At 45.3% G+C, this 16,683-nt stretch overlaps 1 protein-coding gene across 1 annotated transcript in view; it reads left to right on the forward strand.

The window, feature by feature from the left end:
* U2AF2 (U2 small nuclear RNA auxiliary factor 2) overlaps positions 1-16,107 on the forward strand; it is a 32,000-nt gene extending 15,893 nt beyond the window's left edge. Inside the window, exons 6-11 of the mRNA XM_066606208.1 lie at positions 111-249; positions 1,861-1,940; positions 3,696-3,818; positions 9,190-9,276; positions 10,817-11,065; positions 15,569-16,107. Of these exons, the coding sequence (XP_066462305.1) occupies positions 111-249; positions 1,861-1,940; positions 3,696-3,818; positions 9,190-9,276; positions 10,817-11,065; positions 15,569-15,703 (813 nt within the window). The 3' untranslated portion in view covers positions 15,704-16,107. The remainder of the gene's footprint in view (positions 1-110; positions 250-1,860; positions 1,941-3,695; positions 3,819-9,189; positions 9,277-10,816; positions 11,066-15,568) is intronic.
* The last annotated feature ends 576 nt before the right edge of the window (positions 16,108-16,683 follow it).

Consider the following 16,683-nt stretch of genomic DNA (forward strand, 5'->3'; position numbering starts at 1 on the left):
TTTGCATTAGCAAAACTGCTGACAGACTCCCTTTTTAATCACTCTTTTCAATAAGCGTGCCAATTATACTGCACCCACCATTGTTAATCTTTATTTATTTTTTGCTCTAGTTCCGCTCTGTTGATGAGACAACACAGGCAATGGCTTTTGATGGCATAATTTTTCAAGGCCAGTCGTTGAAGATTCGTCGTCCACATGATTACCAGCCTTTACCTGGCATGTCTGAAAACCCGTCTGTATATGTTCCAGGTAAGCGTTTTATTTTTCCTGACTTAAAACACTGTATATTGGATTGGAAGATACCTCTGACTTGGAATCCTATTCATTCCAGCACAAGTATAAGCTTCCACTTGAAGTGAATGGGAATCATGCCTGCTATGCCAAGGCAGGCCACTGCAGAGAGTGGAGCAGTGTGATTCCTGGTACATATCCATGCAACGCATAAGCACAACGGCCCAGTGAACTGCTGATCAGTGGAGGTCTCAGACGCCACCCCTGCAAATCTAGCCCAAGCATAGACCATTAATAGTCAAAAGCTGCACAGGACAGTCCCCTGAGAGTGAGAGCCCACTTGAAATGGACCTGGTGCTTGCTTTAATAACGAACACCTTTGCAGACCGTTTTATGGCCCTTTGGTTACCACGGGTGCTGCAGGCTAAAAGGTGTTGGTGGTTTTATGTAATCCATAAAGCATAATCATCATATTAAAAAGTGCCTCATCTTATTCTAGATATGTTTGTGTCAGTGAGAACAATTGCTTATATTCAGAGGCAGCAAACCTGCACTTATTTGGTACTGCTCTCAGCTGAGAAGTGGTTGCGATCGTGTCTAGGCAGTGCTCTGTGAGCTACAGATGTGTTGCAGGCCTTATGCTGTAAGGCACACCTGTGGTGGCAATGTAGCACGCCGACACAGTTCACACAGACAGTCTTTTATTTACTTTGTGTTTGAAGTGGCCTTGTTTCACTAATTGCATACAAATGAATGTTAGTTTTGCACAATGACTGTCTAATGACTGCTACATCTGCCAACATCCCTCACTTCAGACTCTTAGCTTGAAGCAAACTAGCTAAAAGCTTAGTGCCGCTGATATGTGTAGCCCTGCAAATTGATTTGTCGAATTCTAGTGCCAAAGGGCGTCCCGTTTTTACTTGTTTTCTCGTGGTAATTATTATAATCTGTCAATCGGACAGTATATAAAGCAGCTTAGGTGGGGGTCTGACCTCTGGGGCTGATGCCAAGAACTAAAGGGACCTAGTCCCAGTTCTTAACTGTGGGACAGTCCCTTTAAATAGAAAATGTTTCGCCAATTATTAATTGTAAGAGAATAAACACCAAGGATGTTGGTACATATTAAGGCTGAGCTGCGGTGACCGTACGCAGCATGCTGTGCTACAGGTGTACTTGCCATCATTCTAAAGAGGTTGAACCAAAATCTAAAGTTAGCCCCTATCCACAGAATTGGGTGGGGGGGTAACTTTATAATCAGTGTGGTCTAACTACCAGAGCCCACACCAATCTCCAGGACCCAGCATGCACTCCACTGCTCCATTCATTTCAATGATGGTGCTCGGCAATCTCCAGCACGGTAATTGAAATGAAAGAAGCCGTGGCAAGCGTGTCAGGACTCCAGTTCTTGGAATTTGTGGGGGTCCCAGCAGTTGAACCCCATAGTCATAAAGATGGCCCCCAACCTGTGGGTGGGGGTTAACTTTAGATTTCAGTCTAACCCCTTCAAGTTGCAAGTGCAGGTGAAGCACAGGCAGGATGGCACCTGTGTGCCTAAATGGTGTAATGCTTAGGAAGTACTTGGTGTGTTTTCCTGCTTTTCATCTCTCTCGTTCTCTCGCTTCTCTGTAGGAGTGGTATCCACTGTTGTCCCAGACTCTGCACACAAACTGTTCATTGGAGGCTTGCCCAACTATCTGAATGATGACCAGGTAACCGTTCATCTATTTAACCTATCTACTTCATATAATGCGGTAACGGCATTGCCGCTGATAAATAGCAATGTGTATTCGGAGTCTGAATGAAGTAAACTTAAAGGGAGTCCATCACCTACTATTAGCCCTTTAAGTTGAGCTGAACGTCGCTGACTGGTGGAGTCCAGGGATGTTATCTTTATACTTGTGGACCGTTTACACGGGATGATCTCCACTCAAAATTCAAACAAAACTGAACAATAAAGCCGATTAGTATTTCTCGCTAGATTGCAGGCTTGTCCAGTGTAAACGTTGAGAGAGAAGCCCACGATCCAGCGGTGAAATCTGTCAGTCTAAACGATCTGCACGAGCGCTAACAACCCTAGCGGGGGTGTCGGTGGCCGTTTAGATGACTGTTGGGATCAAACGTTCCCAGTGTGTCGGCGCTGAAAGGTGCTGCTGAGTACATTGAGCAGTGTGATAAATAGTCTGTTCAGTCTGATTAGCCGCTCAATGCATTCAGCGCCGACACCTGGGGAGCGACGAGGAAAGTTAATATAAAACTCACATCCCCAGTTTCACCGGTCAGCTACTTTCAGCTCATAAGCTCAGCTTATAAGGCTAAATGCAGGTGACAGATGCGCTTTAATTACATTTTGGCTAAGAGTGTTGCTGTGAGACATAAACTGGTCTCTTTAGTTTTGAATCGTTCTTTGAAAACTTGTGCATGTTATAATGTAGATGGATGGCTGCAGACTTCAAAAAAATGCACCTAAAATGTGCTCCCTAACATTTGCCAGTAACTGCACAGCCTACCTCTGTTGAAAGGCCCTTTCACACGGCGCAATCATCATATAAATCACTCATTGCGTCTAGTGGTTTATGTAATTGTTTTATCACTGCAAAGTTAATCTGTGATTAAATCGCTGATCAGATCTTTCATGCAGCCCATAAAATATTCATTGGTCCGCTGCTGCATCAGCCTCTAAGGCTGCCTGTCCACGGCCGCGATGGAATATCGCAAGTGTTTTTTTTTCTCCTTCCGTCATGGGGAAGCACTAAAGGTCACTGCGATGATCCTATCCTAATGATAGGTTAATTGTGGCATGCCGCGGTTTTTAGACGCGAGCGGAAAATTGCTATAGATTTCCTCCTTGTGTACATCGGGCTGCGCTTTCCATAGTTATATGGAAAGCGTGATCCGCGTGCGATTTATTGCCGCAGATCACGCTATGAAATATCGCCTGTGGACAGCCAGCCTAAGCAAGAAGTTGTTTGTCTACTTACTGTCTGTTTACTGTGAATGGAGGTGGGCGGGGCCAGAACTATCTCTGCTCCGCCTCCATTCTCTAAGCAGTCCTCCTTGCAAATGGCTAACTTGGCTAACAGTCGTCCCGTGTACATGCGGCCGCCGTCAGGGCACTGAATGATCTGCTCACCAATTGTTAGTCATTTGTCTTCAGCTTACCTAATAGTCATTAGTTGATCAAAAGTCGTCTGGTGTGAAGTCACAATCGTTCATATTTGAACACATTTGCATGGAGTTTCCCCACAACTCCCCTGTAAACAATATCTCGACGCATTATTGATCATTTAGTGCTCTGTGTAAAAGCGACCGCTTGTCTTCGTCACTTCATCGACTAGGCGAATATTTGGACAATAGTCTCCCCATGTAAAGGTACCTTTTAGTCTTGGCTCCTGCTATGGGGGGGGGGAGAGAAGGAAATGGGTGCAATGTGTAAAATGTAACATGTTTTGACTATCTCTCAACAGGTTAAAGAGCTGCTTACTTCTTTCGGTCCTTTAAAAGCTTTTAATTTGGTAAAAGACAGCGCTACAGGCCTCTCTAAAGGATATGCTTTTTGTGAATATGTCGACATCAATGTCACAGATCAGGTAGGTTAACGCATAAGCTTATAAAGTGGAGCATCCCTCTTGTAATGGAGAGCCAATCCGATCCCAACCTTTACGATCCAACACCACCTTAGACTTGGTTCACACCTACCATACAGAACATATCGTCTGCATGACTTGATGGATTTTGGTCTCTCGTTTTCAATCCCACCCCAAACGCACTAAGATTATAGTATGGGTGGCAGAATGGGTTGTATTTGTGCATCTGTTTCCTATCATTCTGCCTCCATCCAACACTAAGGAGTCTTGTTGTAGCTACCATAAAATTAAAGGGATATTCCCAAATTTGACTTATCAGTGGGGGTTTGAATGTTGAGACCCCTCACCCCCACCAATCCTGAGAATGTGGGTCCCTTGTCGCCCCCCCCCCCCCCCCCCCCCCCCTCCTCTCACTGCACAAACAGTGATGTGGATATGGAATGGAGCATGTCAGCGGTGTTGCTCCATTCATTATGTTGGTGCTGAATGCAATGGCAGAGTACAAGCACTTGACTGTCTGTCCCTTTGAAGATAGAGCGGCACCACGCACTTTTGACCACTACACCATTCAATGTTCCTGTTGCTACTCGGAGGTGTAGTGAGCCTCTGGTGGGAGGGACATGAGACTGAAACCCCCATCCTTGGGTTCGGTGGGGGTTTCAGCAGTGAAATCCCCACCAATCAGACTTTTATCACGAGTCATAACAGCCCCTTTAAATCTGTTTTAGTAAACGAAGTTCTCACTATGGTGTCGGCAGCCATCGATCACTGAGCTGCTGAAATAAGGAGTCTAGAAAAGTATCTTCCACTTAGACGTTTTCATGGATGATACATGTTGGCGCTATACAAATAAAGATTATTATTATTATTATTATTACATTAATTCATCTGTGATTTTAGTTAAAATGAGAACGATCCCCTAAAATTTACATCCATTACTGTTAAAGGGGATCGGTGATAAATGTATGATCGCGGGGGACACTCCCTATCACTAGTGAGGGTCCCAAGCTCCCATTCCAGAGGAGTTCAATCTCTGTGGAACCCCTGGAGGTGGCCATCTACAGTGAACGGCTATTTTATAGTCACAAGTTCTCAATTTAGTATTGATGTCTGGTCTTCGCCCCAACAATCTGACGTGGACAAATCACAGGCCCATTTCAGCAGTGTCTGGGAAATCTGCTTTCAGTACAATGACAGTATTAGGTTAGTTTTAGGTTTTAACAAGAACGCAGTGCAGATTTTTGAAATCTGTAACATGTTAATTGAGTGAAGAATTTGCTTTCCCAATTGAAGTCTATGGAGAAAATGCAGTGTTATCTCTAGATCAACAGCAACATCCACCCTTAGGCTGGGTTTCCAGTGGGCGGAAATCTCACGGAATGACCGCAGCGGGACCGCACAGGAATTCTGCGAGATTTCTGCAGCAGAGATGCTGCCTCAAAACCTGCGCCGTTCGGCTTCTCCGCCTCTACTTTACTGCAGCCATCTCTCCCCATAGAGAGGAGAAAGCCAACAGCAGAAACAGCGATACAATTGACATGCTGCGGATTTGAATTCCGCGCCACATGTCAGTTTCAGCGTGGCTTGGCCGCAATGGCTTCTCCGCAGTGTGTGGACGAGATTTTTGCAAATCTCGTCCACTTTGCGCCTTGATCCCGGGATTAGACTTGCAGGCAGAATTTCCCTGCAGAAAGTCCGCCCAGTGGGAACCGGCCTTACAGATTTCAAACCCATTGACTCCCTTCTAATACGCAGGAAAATCTCTGGATTTGTTGCTGAAGTGTTGCACAGCCTTGACTTGTGTGCATTTACCCTTACGGTATGACCATGTGAGACATACACAGTAGCTGAAAAGTGGATGACATTTAGGCCTCTTTCACACAGGTGACAGCAGGATCGCCGCGAGGAAATCGCAGCATATCGCTGTGTTTTCTCATGGCAATATTGCAATTTTTAATTTTTTTTTGCTTGTGCTACAAAGTGGTGCAACTTTGTAGCACTCTTTGCTAGGATTTTCAGGGAGAGGGGAGCGTTGGGGAGGAAGGCAGTGGTGGCTTGAGCTACCCTGAAAATAAGCTCTGGCTGCATAAAAAAAAAACATTACCTAACAAGCGCTGTCCGCTGTGCCGCACGTTTTTCGGAAGCTACATGGCACTTGTCTATAGTCTTCAGCCAGCGCTTCCTGGTCAGGGGGTTCAGATATTCCACCTCCAGGAAGCGTTGGCTTTCATTTGGTTCTCGAGCGCCGCGGCTCAGCTAATCACTGCAACGTGCGTCTGGGGAGCTTTGTCTCCTCCTCGCCTGTTCTTGTGGTGACCAGTCTGAACACACAGGGTGACCCTCTTAAACATTCCTATTCATCTCTGGGAGTTCTGTAGAGTCGAGCTGCTGTGCATGCGCTGACTTTGCTAGGTGACACTGTGGGGACATCGGATTGGATGAGTTTGCAGAGAGGCTCCCTGGACTCCGCTTAAACTTTAAGCGCCATAACTTCGTTTATGATGCTTATAGCAATTGATAATTTTTTAAGTTGCAGTGACTGCTTTATCTGCTTAGATTTTTTTTTTGCTTCTCCCAGGCCCATTTAGACGGGGCGAATGTTGGGCAAATTCCTGTAGCCTCACCCCCTCCACCCCCCTTGGCTGCTCTGTGAGCGAGCCAGCGATACTAAGCCCTGTGCTACAGCACTGGGGCGAGGACGAGGGTCTGGCATCATTTGCCCGGCATCTGTCCCGTCTAAATGGGCCTTAGGACTGCTGCAAGATTAACACCAAGGTTTCCCAGTATTTTGCTGCTTTAACCCCTGCCTGGCATTCTTTGTATTACTACAGCGGAAGACAGAAGGGAATGGCACGGAGCTCACTCTATACATGACGGGTGTGGCCAGTTCCAACCGATTTCATTTTTAAGTGACATCCATGTGACTAGACATAGGGAGGGGCAGCTCCCTATGACACACATTGGGTCTGGACATGATTGTGGGGTATTGAGCAGTAACTCCAGACTTCCCATGTACAGGCGCTTATTGGACCCTGCCATTTTCCCTATATAGCGCCAACAAATCAAAAAGCTACGGTAGTTCCATATTGATATGGGGGAGATCAGTGCCTATCAAATAAGGAAAACAAACTATAAACACGTTTACCATTACAAGAGAAAGTAAGTGAACACTTGAATTCCCTTGATTTCTGCATTGATTTTAACTAATAAAATGTGGCCTGATTTTGTATCCATGTACGTTAGACTCGCAGTGTAAATAATAACAGACTGTCTTATCGTTCATGTCTTATTGCGCACATTGAGTAGCATCCAAGGTTCAGGAAGAAATAGTAATTGAACCTCTTAATGGCTTATCCGAGAGCTCATTAGCAAAAGGTGTTTCAATAGAGAGGAGTTTAGCAGTACAGCTATCACAGGTGCTTTAGCCATTAAATAAAGGCTTGCAAAGCTTGGTTTCTAACAAATGTGGTCCTCAAAGATTGGTTAGTGTGAACCATGCTTTGGTGCAAATTTTTTAGAAGATGTGTTTATAGAAACGTGTGAAGCTAGAAAACCTGAGAGCTAAAGATCTGAATGTTCATCAGTCCAAGTATTAGACAACTTATCTACAAATGGAGAATATTCGGGTCTGCGGCTACTCGCCCAGAGCGGGTGTGCTCTTATACAGCAGGCAATCCTGAAAGAGGGGAGAGGAGAACCCAAGAGGGACGGCAGAAACCTCTATAAATGTGTTCACTACTATGATCAGGAATGGTAATCGTGGAAGGATGCCACGAAGGAAGCTGCCGCTGTCCAAGAACATTTTGACCCGTCTCAAGTTTGCTCTAGACCACCTGGATGTCCCCCAAAGCTTGGAAATGGTACCTTGGTGCACAATGCTGTGTGTGGAGGGAGAAGAACACGGCAGCCAACACCAAACCATCTCCAGCTGTGCAGCCTGAGAGGACATTGGTATTTGGGGCTATGGTGGTGGGGCATCTTGGTTTGGGGCTGCTTTGCTCCTTGTGATTGAGAGAATAATGAATCTTAAGGCAGCTCTTACGTGGGCGTGAAAATCACGTGAGATTTGTGCATTGTGAGACGCACGAATGTGCAATCCATTCTCTTGAATGGTGTCAAATACATGAGCTGCTATTTATTTTTTTTCCTCTTGCATCGCGGTGCAGTAAAGAAATTCGCAGCATATCCTTACTTTGGGGTCCCCTCTTAATGCAGCGTGCCAAGTGAGGTTTCCCATTGAAAACAATGGGAAACGCTTGTCAATCCGACGCGGCTGAAGGCTGCGCCGGAGGATCGTAACCTCACCAAGTGATGGGAGGTGTTTTTTACAAGAAAAATTCCTCATCCGCTGGTACATGGCACAAGCACTGTATCAATTTGTGTTTCATGGCCCGATGTCACGCTCTGCCATGTTTAGGAAGTCTAAGATGGATCAGAACATCATACAGGATAATGTAAGGGTAGCTGTTCTGGACCTAAAGCACAAGAGATGTTGGCCGATGAAACAAGACCTTATTCCAAAGAACACAAGAACGATGGAAAAAGGATTACTATTTTGTGGTGGTGAAGTCAGTCCTGACCGTAACCCGGTAGAGATGCCATGGCATAATGACCTGAATTGGGCTTTGCACACAAGGCATCCCAGAAATATTGATGAACTGAAACACATTTTCAGGAAGAAATGGTCAAATTCTCCCTAACGTTGTGCAAGTATTACTTACAGCTACAGGAAACATTTGGTGAAAGGGGATTGCTGCTAAAAGGGAATCTACCAGTTATCGAATTAAATGGTTGATCCTCAATGCAGAGACAATGATTACTTGATAACCGACATGAACCGTCCAAGTGTTTTGTCTTATTAGTTTCATTGTGTTTGTCTAAATGTGACCGATGCTCCATTTAGACGGAACGATATTGTTCATCTGCATTTAAACTAAACAATTAGCGTTCCGTTTCATTCGTTTGAACATGAATTCGGGAGTTTATCGCTCGTCTCAGCTGGCATAAAACCAGCGCCGGCTCGGGCGCTTATCGTGCCGTTTACACGCTGCTCATTCAGTGTTACACTTCGGAATGTGAAACGCTGAACCATAAGTGGCCAAGAACCGCGAGACCCAACAAGAAGGGTGCAGTCTAAACACGCTGCCCGGGCGACGCGGGGATGACGTTATCAACTAGTACACCCAGGCAAACGAGGCAATCCAGAATCGCGAACAAGTCTTATATCGAAACTTAGAAAGCTGTAACTCTCTAATTTATACAAATGAGTACATAACTGCAAGACACGTTGCCTGTTGGCTGCCTTTTTAGATTTTATTTGGGTGTTTTTAATGGAAACCTTTTCTAATCTAGTTTATTTTCTTCCACCTTAAAGGCCATTGCTGGACTTAACGGAATGCAGTTGGGAGACAAAAAGTTACTTGTGCAGAGAGCAAGCGTTGGTGCGAAGAATGCAACACTGGTAAGAGCTTCAAGCATTGATTCAAATGGGGGTGTGCAGCTGTAAACTACTAATGGGACCTCCTCCTAATAGGTCATCGATAGTAGATCGGCTGAGCTGTGCGAGTGCACTTGTTCACTGCACTCATTTTTGCAGTGGCTAGTTTGGTATTGCAGGCCAAGTCTCCATTCATTTCAGTGGCAACTTGCCTGTAATACCGAACTTGGCCACCGGGGAGTAAATCTGCTCTGTGCATGAGCACAATTGTCCTGCAAATAGCTGATCTGAGGGCATCCTGGGCAATGGACCCTCGCTGATGAGCTATTCGTGGCCCATATTCAGGATGACTGAATAACCCCTTTAATTTAACTTTTGCTTGCTTCAAAATTAAGAGGCCAAGTCTTGTGTAAGACCCCCATGCCCACCCGCATGCTTTACTGACTGAATGCAGGAAGCATACAGAACCATTGAATTAAATTGGTGTATTCAGATGTTTGTTTTCCCTACATAGGCTCATGTTGCACATAAGACGAAATGCAGCTTATTTACTTTTTTAGCATCCACCTTATGATTGAGTCCTGAATGAGACTGAAGAGCATCAAGGCAAAAAAAATGTCCTTTAACTCATTTTGTGCTGGTTTATTTGGCGAAGTCTTAACACGTTTGTAAATTTGATACATAATCAGAAAATCATGGCTGCTTTCTACCAAAAAGGGCTCCCCCGCCACCCACTCGTTGTGTGATGATACTGCAACTCATTTGCTTCAAAGTTGCGATATCAAACACAACCCAGTAGCTGCTGTGGCACGGTTCTTCTAATCCTGGACAAGCCCTTTAAGGAGCCTCGGGAATCCTATGTCAAGCTGTTTGAAGTTGCAAACCAATGTGCTCACCCTTAAGATGTTTCCAAAATGCTTCGCAGATATTTATTCCTCTGCTCTCCAGTTGTTTACTGCTAGTTGCCATGGAAACAGACCACCCCGTCTGTGGAAAGAAATAGCGGAATAAAGCGGTAGCTGGGGGCTGGGCTGAGAGCGGTGCGCATGCGCTTCTGAAGTCCCAGACACCAGGTTTACATGAGTGCGCAAACTCCGCCCTCTTTCTTTCCATAGAATAGGTGGTTGGTTTCCCTGGCAACAAGCAGTAAACGACCAGCGGGCAAAGGAATCCATATCTGGAGAATGGAGCATTTTGCGCATATGGGCAAGTGCATTAGAATGGGATTCCTGAGATAAGAATACCCCTTTTTAATCTAAGCTTAGCAGTTTGTGGACCGCCCCATGTCTTCAGCGAACAGGCTGCTCTGCATGTAGGTCTTTCGTCACATCGCGTTTTTGTGATCCCGCACAGATTCTGTCCTGGTTTCCAACCTCCATTCAGAAATCGGAGTGTTTGTTTTACCCCATTTATTTTAAGCTGGACAGCCCAGGGGCCAACTTCTGCTCCTGTTTGCGCAGCCATGGCTGCTGTTCCTGTGCAGTCATTGATGTACACGTTTGGCTTAGTGCGGGCGCCACATCCCACCAATGCTAAATACCGCCTGTTTTTTTTTCTTTTTCAGAGCACAATAAATCAGACGCCAGTAACGCTGCAGGTCCCGGGACTGATGAGCTCTCAGGTGCAGATGGGCGGTCACCCCACGGAGGTGCTGTGCCTGATGAACATGGTCCTGCCGGAAGAACTGCTGGATGACGATGAATATGAGGAGATCGTGGAGGACGTGAGGGATGAGTGCAGTAAATACGGCATTGTTAAATCTATTGAAATACCGCGGCCAGTGGATGGTGTTGAGGTGCCGGGATGCGGGAAGGTAGGTGTCTGGATTAAAGCACTGTTTTTGCCTCCTTGGTGTAAATTTTCAGAATCCTTAGTTTGTCTTAACTTTAATTTATTTTTTTAAGCTAGGATCTTAATCGTATAGTTTATTTCAAAAGCCAAATCTAGTAATTTGGCCACTTTTTTGTTTCTTTTGCATACCGCACGAGTGTTAAGGTGTGTTCACACGGCCGAGATTTCGACACCAGTTCTGTCCGTGTCTGAGACGGCCACAGTTCACACAGAGATAACAGTCATTTGAATGGGATCTTTCCCACAAGTCGCCTTTTTCCTTTTTTTTAGTTTATTTTTTTCTTTTTACCTGTGGTCTGAGTTTAATAATCGCTGCATGTCCTATTTTTGTGTGTTTATCGCATGAGAACAGGACATGTGATGTGTGCTATCCTGCACAGCATGTGAACGGAGTGTCCTGTGCTGTGAGCTGCGCTTGAGGATCTCAGGTCCCCCTCGCTCTCAACCGTGTGAATGCAGCTCTGGAAAATGAAAACTCATGCCCGGGCATTTTCATCGCCTAGACGCGTCCTGTCATTATTTATTTTTAGCCATTCTTTGTGCGTACGCCTTTTATTTTGTTCAATATATCCTATCTCCATCGGCTGCGTCTCTTCTGCTGTTGGCACACAGTTTGAGATCAGTCAGTTCAGTTTTCCGTGTAGATTTCCCTATTTTTCTGCTGCTTACAATCCGCATACAGGTGGTTGGGTGTCCTAAGCTGCCGTTCTGCCAGTACTGCACTGACTGAAGCTGCTCAGCCTTGCACAGTCCTGCTACACGTCAGCATTGAATGCCCGCCCTCTGAATGTAGTAACTAGCAGTGGCCCCATGTCCCTGTTACTAGACAGGCAGTGGTTTGGAAAGGTGACCACCCACTAGTGTTGGGTACGGTTTGTAAGGGGTTTTGTCAGGAGTAGAACTTTTTTTTTTTTTTTCTTTTCCTTTCTTCCAGCAGCTGGGCCATTAGACCAATGGATTCCATTTTTCGCGTATTGTGCATGCGAAATTTTTACACACATACATTTCTGTGACCCAGGCATTAATGTGTGGCAAAATAAACAATAAAGCTAGAGCTACATGGCGACTAGTGGCCAAGTGACCTAAACTCACAATGCAACGCTGCTAAAACTGCAACTAGTGGTGATTGTCTTCCTGAAGTCTAGCAGATTTCTGCCGACGTTGTCACTGTAGTTTGCTGGTCGCAACGTGACGCATCCACCATGATTTGCTGAGATACAGCAGCGCATCATTGCTATTTTATGTCATGTTGCCGTGTAGGCCTGCCCTAATGCATCGCAGAATGGCACAACCGCTAAAGGAAAGAATAAAAGGGTCCCTTTTCAAAAGTCAAGGTGGTGTGCGCTGTAGCTTTGGTAATTGCAGTCTTTTGTGATAATTGTGTATGAGGTTCTTTTCTTAACCCCTTAAGGACCAAGTGCAGTAAATATATGGCACTTGGTCCTGGGCTTTAATTCCAATCGATGGCAAAAATACAGCATGGGATCTCAAAGCCTCTGATCGTACAAGCAAGAGCAGGGGGGTCCTCAGCTGTCAGATAAAGCCGAAGAACTGGAGGAGAAGGAAGAACCCGTTTTCTGCCTTCTCCTTTCCAGCCTACATAGTCCTCAATGAGCGCTATGTACTAAAGTACATAATGTACTAATGTACTAAACAGTGAAAGTAGAAGTACTATTTCCACTATGCGACCCATGTGACTGGCAGCTGCCCCCCTGGCACAGCAGAGCTGCAGGGTCCTAGCACACCCTGATCAGCTGTGCCAGTAACTATTGTCACTACTTCCGCCTGTAACTGGGTCTTCTATGGATTCTACAGTGGAAAAGTATGAAATGTAAAAAAACAATGTAAACCCCACCCCCACTCTAGAGGTCTTATATAACGACATGGGGGTCATAGATGGTACAAAAATAAGTGGAAATTTAAAAAAAATATATATATATATACACTGAATAAAATAAAAATATATACATAAAGAAAATGATCAAACGCTGACGCCGGCCAGAACGCCATATGCGCCCTGTAATCCAAAACTAGACGGATTATCAAAATGTCCGGGGAAAAAATGAGGAACCCGTTCCTATACTTTATTTTAGTGTAAATATACTAATTTTTAAAAAAGCTATAACTTAAAAAAAAAACTTATCTTTAGCCCTCCTAGAACCAAAACAGGAAAAAAGTCAGTGAAAAATTTAAAGAAAAAGGCCTGTCACAGGAATAATGCAGCAAAAAAAGTAAAACCACCACAAGGGTAAAATCCCTAAAGGGGTTAATTGGCAGAGCTGCCCATTTTCTACTGGCAAGAAGCCTCCAAATTCTGTAAATCCTTGGGCCACCCGCACAAGCTGCAGGTTTGAGGCTCAGTGATCTGCTCTGGAGACTGACGGCCGCTTCCTTCTGCCAATAGGGCATGCAATGAGTTTTCGCACATGGACCGTTCTTGCCTGTATCATGGGCAAGAATTGGGACATGTAAATGAGCGTGTGCGGGTTGTCCATGTCTCACATGGCCTGATATCCATGTGGTATCCGATGCGAGTTGCGCCTGATCATCTCTAGTATAACTTGCACACAAGTGTGTGCCTAGCCTTATTGGGAAACTGTGAGCGCCAGAACCCTTACTGAATGCTGCACATGAAAGGGCTTCACCTGACCCATACTCCAAAATGAAAGGGCCATGCCCAAAAATGGACCAGCCTTCACCCGTCTATCTGCCCCAGGTCCCTGCAGCTCCAGTGACTCACCTTTTAGTCTTGGAGATGAGTCTAAAGCCGTGGAGGCCCGGTGCGGAGAGGATAGTCTTGGTTGTTTTTTGGGCTTGGTCAGCTGCATAATAACTAGAAATTCTTGCAAATCCCTTTTTTACAGGCGATGTTTTGCAGGATCCCTCACTATCTCCCAATGCTGCCTGGGGTGTAAATGTGAGCGCAACTGAACAGTCTGAGTGTAAAGAAACTCTGCTGTTCAGCGTCCGGGGATCTGTGGCTACGGAGCGCTCTGTAGATATAAGGGACTATTCGCATCACATTTTGGCCATCCGTCAGACGTATGTGTTCATAACAAACCAGCGTTGGGCTACATTCACACGGAGCGGAAATGCTGCAAATTTTTCACAGCAAAATCTGTAGCATTTCGGCATAAACCTCGGATCTGCTGATTTCGGCCCCCAACAGAAGTCCTTCTCTCCCCTCTTAATACTCAGCGCTCACCACTAGCACCGAGAGCGCAGCGCACACCTTCGCCCTGCAACCACTACTGTGCTGCGACACCTGACCAGCGGGTTGCCATTCATTAGGGGAAAGATGGTGGCACTCAGCGACGGTTACTGAGGACGGTATGCCCTGCATTCTTGACACTGGCAGTGAGCACTCGGTATTCGGAGGCGAGAGGAGCGCCATTATGGGCAGGCTGAAATAAAGAGTCAAAATCTGTGCAAATGATGAGGATGTTCCCCTGCGGAAAATCTTCAACACTTCTGCTATGTAAAATACCCTTAAAGTGAGCGTCAAACCCCGTTCAGTGATGCACACTGGACTACATTCGATCTCGCTTACATTTGTGTACTTTCTTTCTCCTTCGGTGGTATAGTAACTTATAGCATATCGCAGTTTTCATTACAGCCAATAGGAAATGTAAAGCCAGATGTTTCCATACTTGTTTTTTTGGTTAAGTTTCGAAGTGTTCAACTTCCAAACCAAATTCTCTACACCTCGGGCCGCCCTCACCGGCGTTGGTAAAAACACGGCTTTTTACAGCGCTTTCAAACCTGTTGGGTGTTTTTAAACGCAGGGCATGATGAGGTGCGTTAAAAACCGCTAAAACGCCTTTAAATGGAGCAGGCGGGAGCCGAAAATTGCAGGCCTGGAAACGCTATAAAGAACACTGCGTTACACTGGAAAACGATGTTTGGGGGTTTTTTTAATGTAAAAATAGCCGTGCAGCTATATGTTTAACGTTACAGCTCTTCACATGCTCTTATGTTTGTATAGGTGTCTCGTATAGTTTAACGAAGATGTACGTTAAAGCACTTATCTGGGGGTGGACAATTCTTAAAAAAAAAAAAAAAATGGCTGGAAGTGTCAAAATGACCCCAGCAACCATACTTGCCTGCTTCCCCCACGATCCAGTGCTGCGACTCCCGCGATCCTCCCTTGTTTTCCATGCAAACAGCTACTGTTTGGGCGGTCGGAGGCTGCAGCGGTCGTGTGTATTCGTTCTGCCACCATTGATGCTACGACCGGCATCTAGGACCACGGGAGCTGCAGCGCTGGATCGCCGGGCCAATGAACATGCGATTACCGTTGCTTTTATTGTTTGAGCAATTTTATAAAGAATCGCCCGCGCCCAGACCACCGGCCACTAATGGGTGCGATCCACGGGTGGGGGCGTCCTCCTATGATCTGGGTCTAACCCTTAGCAGTATGTAGAGGCGTCCTCGCTACCACACTAATGCCACTTCTCATTTGCAGATATTTGTTGAATTCACATCGGTGTTCGACTGTCAGAAAGCCATGCAAGGACTCACGGGCCGAAAGTTTGCTAACAGGGTGGTTGTGACAAAGTACTGCGATCCGGATGGCTATCATCGCCGTGACTTCTGGTAGACGTAGCCACATAGAAGATTCAAAAACAAAATCTTGAGGTTTCAAAGAAAACTCAGGACAACTTTGTATCTCCCTCTATTCATGTTTTTCCGGAGACTGTTTCTGATCCCCTCCCCCACACTTCCCTCCTCCTCCTCCTCCTCCTTTATTTTCTCTTGGGCCTCTGTGACCTTCTTCCTCTTCTAAGACACATTGACATGAAATCTTTGTCCAGTTCCATAGATTCAATTGCAAAAATAAACCCTGGAAAGTCGCCTTTTCTTGAACTGTTGGACCATGAGAAATGTTGATGGTTAAACTGTAGTAATTGTCTTTATCCTGATTATTATTTTTTTTTGTTTTTTTTTGTGGCAGTTTCTTATTTACAAAGACAAATTAAAAGATTTTGTTGTATTTTACTTTTATCCTTTTCTAGCACACGGTGTCTTTATTTGGCGACGCGGTCTTATTGTCTGCAGGAACGGTTCGTTGTTTTATGGGATGCTCAGAAATAACTGAATGCGCCGACTTAGAAAAGAATTACTTTTATATCATTCCATCTAAATGAGGACAAGGGGACATCTGACAATGCCGTACAGATGGTGCCGTTGTATCAAAGGTCCAACACCTGCTAACATTAGTTTGTGAATGTCCCCCAAAGCTGTAGTCAGTTCGATTTCTTTTTCTCAGACGGGAAGAGTCCTTCAGGTCATTTTTATTTGGTTCGTCATTTTCACGGGGGGAAAAAAAACCATAACTGAGACAAACTGAAAAGAGCGCGAGCCGTAGACATCAATGGGGCTTTACAGGATGACTTCATTTTTTTTTTTTTCTTCTCTCATGCCTGCCTCACTCACATGGGGCGTATGCGTATTCTGTCCATTATATATGTAGCATCTTTACTGCGTGTGAGTTTTTGGTGTCTTTGCTTCGTATATAGGATTTTGTATTAGGCCCCATGTCCACAGGGAAAATCAGGCCCGCTACGGATTCTCCATGGA

The sequence above is a fragment of the Eleutherodactylus coqui genome, chromosome 6 (assembly GCF_035609145.1).
Source record: "Eleutherodactylus coqui strain aEleCoq1 chromosome 6, aEleCoq1.hap1, whole genome shotgun sequence".
NCBI lineage: Eukaryota > Metazoa > Chordata > Amphibia > Anura > Eleutherodactylidae > Eleutherodactylus > Eleutherodactylus coqui.